Genomic DNA, 13,717 nt, shown 5'->3' with positions numbered 1-13,717 from the left:
ACATAAGCTGGGTAAACAAGTAAGGGAAAATCACTCCATAATCGTAAGCAGCACAGAGCAGAAACATATTCAGGATTAAAATGGAATCTTCTCATCAGTACCTACATATTTATTCAACGTTTACATTGGAGTACACTATTATAAAATGTATATATCCACTTTTACACATATCAAATTGACAACTTCTTCTTTTTTAATTTGACATGTCACTTACATCTATAAAACCAGATACTATTTAAAAGGTGGTTTTGTTATTATTATTATAAATAATTAATTAAATTCAGAAATAATGACGGGATACCCAAAACAAAAGCCAGGTTGTAAAGTACTAAGGTAACAATAACTTTACGACAAAAACAGCGAAATACAGAATTACCGACATCCAAAGAGTATAGTAACCTATGTGTGGGGTATACATAGGTTCCCTGACCGACATCGACAGTTTTGAAAACTTGACATTGACAGTATTCCGCCATATTTAATATTTCAATGAGGAATGCTTATTTTAAATATTTTTAAACAGGAATACTTTAGGTTATCAAAATATATGTGTATTTTTCTTCAATTATACAAATTATTCGTGTTTTTTAGATATAGTGTACATGAGATGGCCGAAAATGAAACATCTCCTTTGAAACATTTAACATGTACGAATTTTAAGACAATTATACTAAAAATGCATCTCCCTAATAACAAGGAAAAAAATTACTTAAACATACACAACACATTTTATATTATATTAATTAATAATACAGTTTATAATTTCTACTAACTACCAAGTCAAAACAAATTTGTTTAATCATTTTTTTTGTCTGCTACTTCTTGATCTCCTTCAGTTATAGCTACATTACCATTTTTGGTTTCTTTTTGCTGTTGTTCCATTTCACCAGAGAAGCCAAACTCATTAACACGTTTGTTGTCAACCTTATAGATCCAACGTTGATACAGGAAGATGAAGAATACAATATCTGTAACATGCAAAAACAATTTATCAGTTTATAGCTCTCGATTTATATTAATAATACGAAGGTTACATGTATAAAAGTAATTACTTACCGTCTCTGAAACAGCCTATACGATACATAGTTGGCATTTTAATAACAAATGCAAAAATATCATCAATGAAAGTATTGAGGAATTTGTAAGTCATCATGCGCCAAGGCAAATGTGCCACTGATTTCAATTTGTAGTTAATAAACAACTGAGGAGTCATCATAATGAATCCAAATGTCAACAGATATCCATACATCATGTTCAGGATGAAAGAATACCATCCCTTGTGTTCTTGATACAGCAAGGAATAAATGCCATACCCAACTAACAATGGGAAACATGCCCAACTAAGGTAGCGGAAAGCTAAAGTGTCATATTCCCTAGTGCTGGACTGGACATAGGATCCTTTGTCAGTAAAGCTTAACTTTGGTATTCCAAATATTCTGTCCTCTCTATTGATCTTCACATCCATAACTTTATTGATTTTCCATATTTCGATCAGCAATCCAATGAAACATGAAATTCTTACCATAACATTTGTTTCATTATCAAGTACATAGAGAAGTACAACAGTGGATTGAAACACATTGAAAAACACTGATCGTACAGAGAGACCTTCAAGCGATTGCCTGTTATTCCAGAACTGGATGTCATTTTTAAAAGCTAGCAACTCGAAAATGGAATGTAGTACAGACACAGATATAGTCAATGCTAGTAAATAAGGTGAAGTGTCTAGGAGTAGCTCTTTGACTGTATCTTGCTCCTCATCCTGTTCATCCGCTCCCAAAGCAGAGAACATGCTTAATTTATCCCTCATGGCTTGAGCTGTATATAATTGCCACTTAAAAAGACTCAATGGTTGATAAGTTAATTGTAATTGAAGTTTAGTTGTTGTTTTATTAATGGGAACATAATCCCTCAACATATTCCAGTATTCATTCAGAAATACTGCTGGTTTATACTCTTTTCCTTCAGGCAAAAAATATATAAATTCGTCCAGTGGTGGGGGGACACTTCCCTGCATCCAGGCTGTTTGGTCTGTGACCAAGTTCAATGTTAAATTAGGATGCCAGTGTGATACAATTTCTTCTTTCATAGTTTCTGCTTTCTTTATTTCTTCTTCTGATTTCTCAGTCTGTCCCGTCAAAAGGTTGTGAGTTTTTAGATAACGCAATTTCTTGTACCTATTCAACATTTTCTTGCCATGTGTAATGTAAGGTCCTGCATATGTATTCTTATCTTTTATATTAGGTGACTTTCCTGCTGGTACAAAATATACATGGAGGTATATAGAACCATTGTTCTTAAGTGCCTCTGTAGCTTCAATTTCAGTTGCATATGTGTAAGTGCCATCACCATTTGGCCCACCAGTCCAGTCTCCATAAATAAGTCCAGTATGTTTCCAAATTAATTGTGCAGTGTCAACATTCTCTAAATTCTCATGATCTGACAAATAAGAATACATATCTAATATTGTGCCATTCATGAACATATTGACTGCTGGTATGCGAGGAGTCCCAGCAGGGTATGTTACATCAGTTTTTGGTGCAGCTGGCTGACGAAACATTGATGTAATGAAGTAAACAACCAAAGCGCGAATGATTAACGATTTTGTTATGGCAAAAAAAGATTCCATCTTAGTTGGTTGCATCCTGCGACGTTGCTCATCTATTTCAGCATTAATCTGAAATAACCAAGAAAAAACTTTGAAAACTATCTATTCCTAAGATCTACATTGACTGAAAATTATAATATTCAGTATTAATTATAATATCAGTATAAGCCGCATACTTTACGAACATATTACGGAAACATAAAATTGCATGAAATAGTACTTACATTCGCATTATCACCTGCAGCAAGCTCTCCCGTATCGTTATTTTCTCTGGGAACTAAATTATCTGATTCGCTCTGCACATTTTCCTCTTTTGTATTTGCCATTTTGTTTTATCGGGAACTTGCAACTTTGAATGTTTTTATTAATAAGGTTTGCGAGCTTCACAGCCTTCGCTATTTTAAGATTACTGGGGTGTACGAAGCTAACATCAGTTTTAAATAAAATATTAACTTATTTTAAATGACGACACATTGTATTTTATGACTGATAAATAGATCAGTCAAATAAAAAGATAACAGCAACGGTGCGAGTATTTCTACAAGTAACGACGTAGCTCACTATGATACTTTTGTAAGTCTGTCTCAAAATTCTCGAATCCACGGAAAAGATCGATGAGAAAGGACAGCAGATTTTGACAACCGAAGAAACCTTCACAAAACGTGACATGCGAATTATGTGTATTGTTGCCAGTGACACATATTTTTATCACACGCGTAGGTTTATTAATTTTAATTGAACTATTGAATTGAATAACTATTTTGTTCTGTTTATCTAAAAACAAAAGGTTAAGAATATTATTCATACACACATAAAATATATTCCGTAATGTGGCCACGAATATAAGTAATGCTAAATAGAAAATGCGGCTTGCTTGGCTGTGCACTAATACTTATCTTGGTTGACACTTGTAATGATTGCATTCATAGGCCATATTTATAGTCTATGAATCATATTCCTAGTCTATGATTAGAATGCTGACAGACTATATTTTAATGCAAGGTTTCCATACACGCCGAGTATAGACGAGTAGTCGCGAGTACCTATAGACCGCGTAAAACTGCTAGTCCGCTCTGAATATAGAAAGCTCGACTTGGCGGAGGCACTGCCGTGCCTCCAGATCTATGAATCGCGTCGCTACAGCTGCTCGCAACAACTTCAGAGCGGACTAGAAATTTGGCGCGGACTGTTACTGACTTCACCACCGGAGGGTTTAGGATTTTCAGTGCGAATCAAAAGATTATTCGTTAATTTTCAACATTGATGTTAAATATGTACTAATCTGCATTTAATTAGGATCTTTCGGTAATAACAGCACATTATAACTATTCCGATCAGCTTAGCTGATTAGATATAAACCACAACGAATAAATTGAACAAACGAAGTGGATCTTGTTATTTAAAATAAAATTAAACTTTTGTATATATATTCACAGCAATTTTAATAAACTTGCGTACTCATATGTTAAAGAATTTGACACTGTTCTAACGTATTCTCCGGCGAATCAAGACTTCAATTAATACTTGAACTCGGATCGACCGTACCGAAGGCGGAAAAAAGGTCCGAACGGCACTATTTGAGGGGGCGGCAATATCTTACAAATTAGTTTCTTCATATTATATAATTTGATTTTCATAAATATATCATTATTAATATCCCAGGTTTTTTTAAATTAATTTGTGCACTCGAAAAATATTTCAGAACAAATTATTTTTATTAGTTTATGTTATAAAATCGTTCTTCATGTAGTAGAAGTACTTTTCTTATAGAGGACGGCAAATTTTACTTGCACTCCAGACAGCTGGGAAGGATACGCCTGCTTATAAATTGCGTAAACGATTAAGATATTATATATCCCTAGGAAGCTAGATATAAATTCTTGTTATATGATGTGAGTTTTAACAAGTTTACGTAATAAATAATCAAAATCCAAGATTCCAAATGCATTGTTTATGCTATTTTTATTAAAGTCCGCGTAAAACTGCTAGTCCGCTCTGAATATAGAAATTAATCGCGTCGTCATAGCAAGTTGTATGACCACACCTGCTCGCAACAACTTCAGAGTGGACTAACAGTTTGACGCGGACTATACCTACCTGTATTTTTATCATCGACGACGTGTTAACCAATCTTAAGTTTTATTATGTACGCACTACTTTTACAATTTTTACGTACTAATGTATTATTATCTATAAGTAACCCATTTAACAAGTTTCAGTTTTATATGTATTTTAGTAATATAATCAAGTACGTACATTTATTATCATATCAACCGTGTGTATCTTAAAACACCAGATTAACGGGAAAATAAACATTTTATTTTATGGTATGAGTGTACGAGTTACAATTCGATAAGTGGCTAAAACCAAGTTTTCCTCCCTGAGGCCCTGCTATGTAAAATAAAAAGTATTTTAGCATATTATGCAGTTCCATGAATAACTGCTACTGACTTTGAAGGGCATAAGTTTATCGTATATATAAAATTCTCGTGTCACAATGTTAGTTACTGTACTCCTCCGAAACGGCTTTACGGATTTAACCAAATTTTATATTATGCATATTCAGTACGTCTGAGAATCGGCTACTATCTATTTTTCATACCCCTAAGTGATAAGGGGTTGTTCACCCTTAACATTTTTTTATTTATATGGCAACACGATGTTTGCCGGGTCAGCTAGTAGGTAAATAAAATCTTGTCGATAGTAGGTACTGGTCGATCTTTAATATTCCGGGGTATTTAACCACTAACCAAGTAGTCAGCACGGAAACAGCGACGATATATAAATAGATCGGTTCTCAACACCAGTATTGTATGGGTTGCGGGTATACCATGGTAAACAATTATATCTACCATGCATTATGATGAACTTAAACAAAAATCAACAACCCTGCATTTAAAAGGCAAACACTTTTAATTATTTATATCAGTTTATTTCAAACACAAAATCGAAAGACTTGATAGTTAATCGTACCCAAATGCATTCGGAAATCTTGAGTATTCCCAAACCATCCATAAAGTTAGTTCTGACAACATTAAACAAAACATAAAAAACATTACTAACAGCAATTCACTTCATAAAGTTTCCCTAGAATCTACTCATAATACTTAGATTCCATTGCGTACATGTTGAACATCCGACACTGGATTCCATCACAGAGATTTCATTACCTATCGTTTAAGGGTTATCCAAATTAAAAAATATACTAATTCTGGTATCTATTTTCTAGCAATGTAGATTAATGCATGATTTCATGTCTAAAATTAAAAAAGGCCATACACTACATCTTGTGCTTGCCAAATATACCTTATTTGGAGTTATTGTTTAACCTTTTCGCTTTCATTCATCATCTGACATAGATCCATGCGATACTTTGTACAAACTGACATAACAAGGTATTTTAAACATAGCACAATATATGGACCTGTGTTAATGATAACAGTCCACTGTGACTAAACTTGAACATTGATGTATCATTTATACTTGGGCAGCTTAAATAACATATTTTCAAAACTGTATGACACTATCAATTACTTCTTATCTAATTCTGTTTTTTCACCGAATCCCCTTAAAAAGTATTATGCAAAGTATAATAAACATTTTGCAACATGCAAAAGTGTGACCCATACTTAAATGAAAATTTGAAACTGATGCTAAACTTAATAATTAATAAACATTAGTATCAACTTATGAAATTTATTTAACTATTTTATTTATTCATCGATCATTTAAGTGAACTGTTACCATTTATATGTCCTTTGTTCACTACACCTATATTTTAATCTTGCATCTCTTCCGGCAGCTCGTGTGGGTTTATTATTCCTGGTACCGACAACTGAACCCTCCTCTTCTCTTCCTGTGCTTGACGAAGAGCAAATAACCGTTCTTCAAGATACAGATCACTATCATTTTCTCCAGTATATTCCTGTAAAAATATATCAGTAGTAAATACGCTGAGAATGTCACATTTTTCACGATACCTGGCTTAAGTACTCTACAAACGTTTTTATTGCTTGAAGAACTTTTATCTATTGTATGGGTACACACCCGCACAAGCGTCCCACTTTATGCACATGTGCAAGTCTAGCACGCGCGTGTTAGTGTCAACACGACAAATAAAAACATCTTAAACCTTGAAATTCTTGATTTGCCGCAATACAATAATATTTATTTTACGATTATTATTATTTTAATTTACGGTTGTCTTAACACATGAGATTTTGAATTTCAAGTATTATTATTTTCATTGTAAAACGGAACAAAAAATATCTAATAATGTACGAATAATTTGATTATAATTTTAATAATATGGATTATGAAATAAGTATGAAGATAACATGGAAAAAAAATCTGAAAACGTGCACGACGTCATTCTGAATTGCAATAGGTAGGTACGTGAAATTTAACGGTATACGAATTTTATTACTTTCCTTGTTTTACAAGTAGTAAAACAAGGTCAAGCGTGGTTGTACCAATCTCAGCGATGATCCACAACTCGACGACTTAAAATAATAATTAAAGATAGCGTCAAAATTGTCCGGATAATAATAATAACCTGATAAAAAAGATCGGCTAATTAGAACGAGCTCGACATTGGTATGAGTGAAGTTTGAAAGACCTCGGACAATTATTCAGTACAGCGTTAGCTAAGTAGATATCGTAAATGTATGAAAATGACTTTATAAATCGGGGCATGATGACAGTATTAAAAAATCGTAGAATAAATGATTTAATTAAAAACACTATATCGAAAGGATTCTCAAAAATCCCCTAGTTTTAATAAAAACTTTCAGATTTATTATATTTTCAATAAAATAAAAGTATAAAATAGTGTCGTCGGCCATCTTGTCTGAAACGCTAATCGGGGCGAAATGACGTCACTTTTTGGCGTGTCACCGTATTGCTTGAACTTTTATATGGGATATCGAAGCGTGACGTCACTTGCGGACGCCATGACACCCGTAAGCGTTTTCGCGCTTAATTCAAAATTAGATTTAAAAATGCTAATATTTTTGTCAATACTGAATTTATTGCCGAAATAATACGATTTTAGAATCAGTAGACATTATACCTACATTATAGAAAGGGATTTCAAAATTTGTCATCATGCCCAATGCAGTTTTAGTTATTTTCAAAATTGGTTGGCGATACACATTTGAACTATAATTTTATTACTTACTATTGTTATTCAATATTTTTGATACTATTCTGGTTCTCGTTATAACCATGGAGTCCACATAATTCTCGTAATAAATATGGTAGTGTGTACAAACCATTATTTATACTTAATATAGTATATAATGTTAAAAAAATGTATTAGTATGTTATCAACACTAGTAGTACTTAATGTAGAGTGTTAATTGTATGCTCACTCTTATTATAGTATTGGTACTTTCACAGAAAGGTACATTTATATGTTTATATTTACACTTAAATATATCATTATACATTATTTGGTGGATTTAATGGTTTTCTTTGGTACCTATGTAAAGGACAGGCTAAATATAAAATATGATCTTTCGATTTTTCTTCATCTTATCCATCTTAGTGCTACTAGTATTGTTAGCATGCTTCCAAATCGCTACTGCTGTTGTTAATCTCTCAGCATTATATTTAAATTAAAAATAATTTTTATATGAAAATGTTAAACAGACATGCTCTACTTATTGTAAGTGCAAACATTGTTAATGATTAGTCTCATAATTGGTAGCCGTTCAAATATGGCCAAATTTTGTGATGAAAAGTTTGATTGGCTATCCCCACACATAAAGAGTAATAAGAAATTTTCAAGTCAATAAAAAATAATGCATACCCTTATCTGAACTAAGAAGTCTCTGAGATGATCCTTGAACGCTGGTATATCTTGGTCCAAATTAAACAATCCTTGCACTGTAATCTTAATTTGATTGTCTGTCAAATGTGGGAATGCTGTTTTCAAAAGATTTGCCACATATTCCTGGAAAGGTAACAATAATTATTTAAGTAATTTGAAGAAAAACATAATATAAATACAATCGTATTGCATTAATTTGTAAATGTTCAAATAAATACCTGTATATAAACAACATTATCAGGTGTGGGGCCCAATGGTACTGTGACACGGCCAGCTTCTACCAACGAAAATATGTACGCTAGAATAGTAGCATGCATTGTAAGTCCTGCACCGTGAGATGTATCTGTTACTACACTGAACACATGCTCCAAGATATCACACAAGTAAGTTTGATAGAAACTCTGCGCTGCTTGTGGATGCTGCTCTACATTTTGCAATAATCGATACAATATTTGGAGGCCTGTGTCAGCTACATTTCTCATTGTATGTTTAAATGCCCAAATTATGGAATCCAGCACCAATTTAAACTGTGCTGGTGGTATACTCAGGAATGCTTTGAAACAATGTGTGTTAACTGCTTGTAATAATAAGAAAAATTCTGTCCTATGCTCTGGGTATTCTTCAAAATCTTTGTTGATCATTTCCAAAGTGCACTCAAATACTGCATCAAAAATTTTAGGCACCTCAGATGTTATATGACCTCCCAATTTGTATACAATGGCAGCCATACAGGATAGTACTTCAGGCTCTCTTGCATCAGGAACAGTAGTCCGTTGATAATCCAAAAGGACAGCATCCAAGAGGGGCGGAATGAAATTCTCTAACACCATGCTATTGTCTGTGGAGCGGGAGACCCAACTTGCAATCAATTTCAAGGTCTCTTTCTTTATAATCCTCATGTTCTTAATAAGTGGCTGCTTAGTCACAACAACACCATTTAGAGCAATAGCTTGACTGATATTTTCTGACATGACTTTGTATACATTCAGCATGTCCAAGTATATTCTTCCGAGCTGTACCACATAAGGATGTCCCAATGCCCGGCATGCACGCACATTAGTCTTAAGGATGCTTACAAGCTGTTTAACAGCTTCTGGATCTTTCAAAATGTCCACATTATGGGATGCCTGGGAGATGATATCGTCCCACACTTGATTGGGAAGTAACATGTACTTCTCAATAAGTTGCTCCTGAGCCACCTGATCTACCTGTGCACTGATCATGTAACCAACAGCTTCATAGAAGGTATGTACTTGTAAAGTTTGTAAATCACAAATAATGGAACTGATTGTACTGAGAATTTCTTCAATGAATGGACAGGCTTCACCAACTTGGGTGGTAACAAAGTGTCGACGGCATTTCAGTGCAATCTTAATAAAAGTATCACAAGCCATGTCCTGAACACCATCATGAGTTTCATGCATGAATTCAAACAACTTGTTGACAACTGTTTTCAAGAACTTCCAGTGAGCACGCAGAAAGCGAGGGTATTGACCCACCACATACATGATGTTACTTGCTATGATAGCTTTATTGTCTTTACCTTTCTTTTGTTCACACAGTCCCAAAAGTTCCTTAATGACAACAACTAAAAAACGTTTTTCGTCTTCCTCCATCATAGCTCCCGAAGTGGATCCAATAGCCCAACAGAGAGTATTTAGATTCTTCCATGACCACTCAGTACCATTGACTTGATTTTGTAACTTTTCTGTCATAATTCGTTCGGTATCATGATAATCTAAGTGAGTCAAGTATACCAAAGTTTCTCTCATGTTCTTATACAAATTGATTGAATCAGTGTCTTTCATAAATTCTCGGACAGCTTCACCATTTTCATTTTCCACTACTAGGACTTCTTCCGGTTTCGCCATCCTAGAGATCATGATGTAACGGACACTGCTCAACACATCAGCATATAAGGCTTTCCTTCCCACACTTTTTCCGAGACTGTACAGGGCAGCAGAGTTTGAACATGGTGCAATCTTATACAAATCAGCTGCCAAGGCATTCCAAAACTCTAAGCATATCTTAAATATCTCTACTTCTTCTACTTCTGATATTAATACAAGGTAGCGGAGAGCATTCATCAATGTGTTGTTAAGCCCCCGTCGTTCAATAAGTTGGCCATGTTCCTTCAAGTAAGTACACAAGAATAACGCTAAATTTTGTATAAATACCTGTTCCTGGTCTCTACCAGCTGCATATGCTTCACGAATGTTGGTAGTAAGCGGAAGCATAGCTTCTAGTTGTTCCATTGTTTGCACCAGCAGTGCAACAAACTGCTCCTCATAATTGCTTACAGTCACACCAGCTATTTCCGTAAGGCAACTTAAAGTCACATTTCGGAACATGGGAACATTAAGAAATTTAAATATTAAGGTGCTAATTAATTTCATTTCAAATATGTAACCTAGTGGAATCCAGTTCAAAAATCTTAAGAGAGTGTGGAGGGTTGCATCTACAAGTGGTGCATTTTGTGAGTTCTCAAGCACAAATTGACACAGTTGAAAGATTTGGCTGAACTCTGAACACATTGTATCTTTCAAATGTTTTGCTTTAGTTTGTGTAAGTTGCCCTGTGCTGAAAACGAACACTTCCTCACTTAACAATTTCAATATAACCATATTGTTCTGGCAGAGACTCTCATTGGTCTTAGAAGCCCCAACGATGTCACTAATAAATGTCTCCCAGTTATGTGGCCATTCTCTTTTTAAGACCTGAATCAAAATCATGTTCAGTTTCTTCAAATAAACTTTATTATTCTCCATAGTGACCGGGTCAGATGAGTTCTTAATAATAAGGCCCACAATATACTTTTTTATACCTTCACATTGGTTTCTTGGTAATACTTTCCATCTCGTTTGGATCACCTGTTCCAGTATTTGTAAAGCATAATATTTAGTTTCTTGGTTTTGTGAAAATTCCAATATAGTGTCAACTCGGGTCCAAGCATCTGGATGTTCTTTCAGTGCCGTTAATATGTCCTGAGCGATGCGCTGTTGTTCTCCCACCGAGGAATACAGGCATCCGACTATATTATCGAGTAAATTGATGTCCAATTTTTGGTTAAAATCCAAAAGTTTAGAAGCTTGTTGTTCAAGAGTTGCCATTGTGATTCTGATATACTAACTCAAAACTTGGTTCCTTAGTATAAAAATTAGACATAAATCGTCTTGATCACATTCATTCCTCACCACACGCCACACTGTAAACAAAAAATGCAAAATTATAAAAGACATGGGTACTAACCTCTTTTGCAAGGTAAATACAACTGGCTATTCAAATACATTTATACAAAGCACACGAAGCAATAACGGATGAATATTATTTAAATTATCACACGTAAATCCAGAAGAGTTCAATTTTTTGTGGGAAAGATTTATTCGGACATCACACCCCGTACGATTACGAATGACGTTAGCGAGATATTCTATTGTTATGTTTCAATTATATACACAACAAATTATTCGTATTATGGCACCATGATCAATTTTGATATAGTTACATTATGTATCTTACCTGCAAATATAAATTGCGGCGCAATCAGTCAAAATGCACTACTTCCATACACACTAGCCCGTTGTTTTCGTGAAGCTTGAAAAAGTTATTATACATGTCGTTATGTCTATGGTCATTATCCAGAAAGCACGAACAGTCTGTGACAGAAATTGGACAAAATAGTTTTTGGGATAAATAAGTTGATTCAATAAGAAATTCAATTTGAAATAATTTATGTATTGACATTACATTTGTCTCCAACACACATTATTTCTAAAAAAACGCTTTTGTAACTTAACCAAAAAGTAGAAGATAAGCCATCGAGAAATCTAATCTATAATAATCTATGGTATATACATACACATAAAAATATATCTATCATGAAACAGAAAAAACAAGATATCTATGCTTTTGTTAGGCACGTAGCACATTCGAGAAGGAGATTAATTATATTATTATTTGAAAGCAATCCCAATCTCTTCATAATTATATTTAGTGTTAATAAGAAATAAAAATTCAGTGCGTGTGTTTTAACTATTGTAACGCCTCATTTCATTTATATTCCCGTATAGTTAAACATTTGGTCGTTTATTAATTTGACTAAATGTTATTCGTCTCTTAACTGATTTATAAGGCTTAAACCTTATTATAAGGGTTAAATATATGTAAATATCTGATGATGAAATGAATAAATCATTCATGGACTACCATATAGGTTAAGTTAGAACTTAATAGGAATAAAACGTGCCATAAGGTCCAATGAAGAAATAATTCCAAGCAAAGTAGGTATGACTTATTTTGATATTAAACATTGTAATCCATATTATCGCCATTTATTTTGCATTATTTAATTATGATATATAGAACAATATAATTAGGCAGAAAGAATATAATTCATTGCTGTTAAACCAACTTATAAAAATCTCCAATTGAAATAAACGACTTTGACACATAATTATGACAAGCGACAACAGACAACAAGAAATTGTCATTGTCAAATTGACTTTCCTGATATACAGGATTTCATGAAATTTAATTAAAATAAATGTTTGTTATTCTAATTTAATACAGACTGAAATAAAATAAGTAAAACTAGTCAATTGTATTTGTACTCATCGACCAATTCATATAAATTATAAAAAATTTAAGCCAACAAACAAGTCCAAAAGTTTCTGAAAGTTTAGCCTCAAGTTTTAAGTGGAAGTTAAGAACATTTTAACATTTTTAAAGAAACCAGTGATATAATTTTTTTACACATCACTATATTCATATTAATTAATTATTAGTGATCTCAGTTATATTCATAGGGAACGATTGGCGCCAATGAATAATATATTGAACGAAAATCAAAATAAACGTTACAGAAAAAAATATAAGTATATGAAAATCAAAATAAGAAGTCTAATTATAGTAAGTAGTTTAAAACGATTTAAGAATTCTTTAACATGTATACAACAAATTCTTTTGTGTGCCAATAACTGCTTTCATCACAATTTTTACTTGTCCATTATGTATTTTCTTATTACCCAAAAGCATAAAGCTATGTATATATGATATACTGTTACCCTTGATGTTTGGTTATTGGAACTATAATATTAAGTTGTAGCTAAAACATACTAGGAAATTTGTAATTTATTTCCATAACTAATATTAAGTTTTTATTATCATCACCAAATATACAATAAAATTATATTAATTGGTAAGTGAAAATTGTAAAAATCTTTCAGGAGAATGCTGCTCTTTGTGATGAAGTTGCCAAAATTCAAGAAAATATACTA

General features: G+C 33.1%; 2 protein-coding genes across 3 annotated transcripts; both read right to left on the bottom strand.

Moving 5' to 3' along the window:
* Positions 1–709: 709 nt before the first annotated feature.
* LOC140749961 (putative lipid scramblase CLPTM1) lies at positions 710–3,279 on the bottom strand. The gene is made up of 3 exons (XM_073083232.1): positions 2,833–3,279; positions 1,057–2,677; positions 710–968 (listed from the first exon to the last, which is right to left on the bottom strand). The coding sequence occupies exons 1-3, from the start codon at positions 2,932–2,934 to the stop codon at positions 796–798; spliced, it is 1,896 nt and encodes a 631-aa protein (XP_072939333.1). The 5' UTR covers positions 2,935–3,279; the 3' UTR covers positions 710–795.
* A 2,239-nt stretch (positions 3,280–5,518) lies between these two features.
* Positions 5,519–12,287, bottom strand: emb (exportin-1 emb). Of its 2 annotated transcripts, XM_073083227.1 has the most exons (5): positions 12,189–12,287; positions 11,961–12,097; positions 8,660–11,646; positions 8,421–8,564; positions 5,519–6,533 (listed from the first exon to the last, which is right to left on the bottom strand). In XM_073083227.1, the coding sequence occupies exons 3-5, from the start codon at positions 11,549–11,551 to the stop codon at positions 6,387–6,389; spliced, it is 3,183 nt and encodes a 1,060-aa protein (XP_072939328.1). In that variant the 5' UTR covers positions 11,552–11,646; positions 11,961–12,097; positions 12,189–12,287; the 3' UTR covers positions 5,519–6,386. The 2 variants fall into 2 exon arrangements, with proteins under 2 accessions (XP_072939328.1, XP_072939329.1); XM_073083228.1 differs by lacking the exon at positions 12,189–12,287 and having other exon boundaries at positions 11,961–12,125.
* Between the last annotated feature and the right edge of the window lie 1,430 nt (positions 12,288–13,717).

This window comes from Epargyreus clarus, unplaced genomic scaffold (assembly GCF_041222505.1).
Source record: "Epargyreus clarus isolate Ecla_fem2 unplaced genomic scaffold, WU_Ecla_fem_2.2 ptg000018l, whole genome shotgun sequence".
Classification (NCBI taxonomy): Eukaryota; Metazoa; Arthropoda; class Insecta; order Lepidoptera; family Hesperiidae; genus Epargyreus; species Epargyreus clarus.
The sequence above is the reverse complement of the archived record's forward strand: the minus strand, read 5'-3'. Positions and strand labels throughout refer to the sequence as shown.

Excerpts from the sequence above, each read along its gene's own strand:
- LOC140749961 (XM_073083232.1), bottom strand. The coding sequence starts at position 2,934 with ATGGCAAATACAAAAGAGGAAAATGTGCAGAGCGAATCAGATAATTTA. Across the intron at positions 2,678-2,832 it reads CTGCAGGTGATAATGCGAAT|ATTAATGCTGAAATAGATGA; the intron begins GTAAGTACTATT and ends TGGTTATTTCAG. Across the intron at positions 969-1,056 it reads TATAGGCTGTTTCAGAGACG|ATATTGTATTCTTCATCTTC; the intron begins GTAAGTAATTAC and ends TGCATGTTACAG.
- emb (XM_073083227.1), bottom strand. The coding sequence starts at position 11,551 with ATGGCAACTCTTGAACAACAAGCTTCTAAACTTTTGGATTTTAACCAA. Across the intron at positions 8,565-8,659 it reads ATAATGTTGTTTATATACAG|GAATATGTGGCAAATCTTTT; the intron begins GTATTTATTTGA and ends TTACCTTTCCAG. Across the intron at positions 6,534-8,420 it reads ACTTCTTAGTTCAGATAAGG|GAATATACTGGAGAAAATGA; the intron begins GTATGCATTATT and ends ATATTTTTACAG.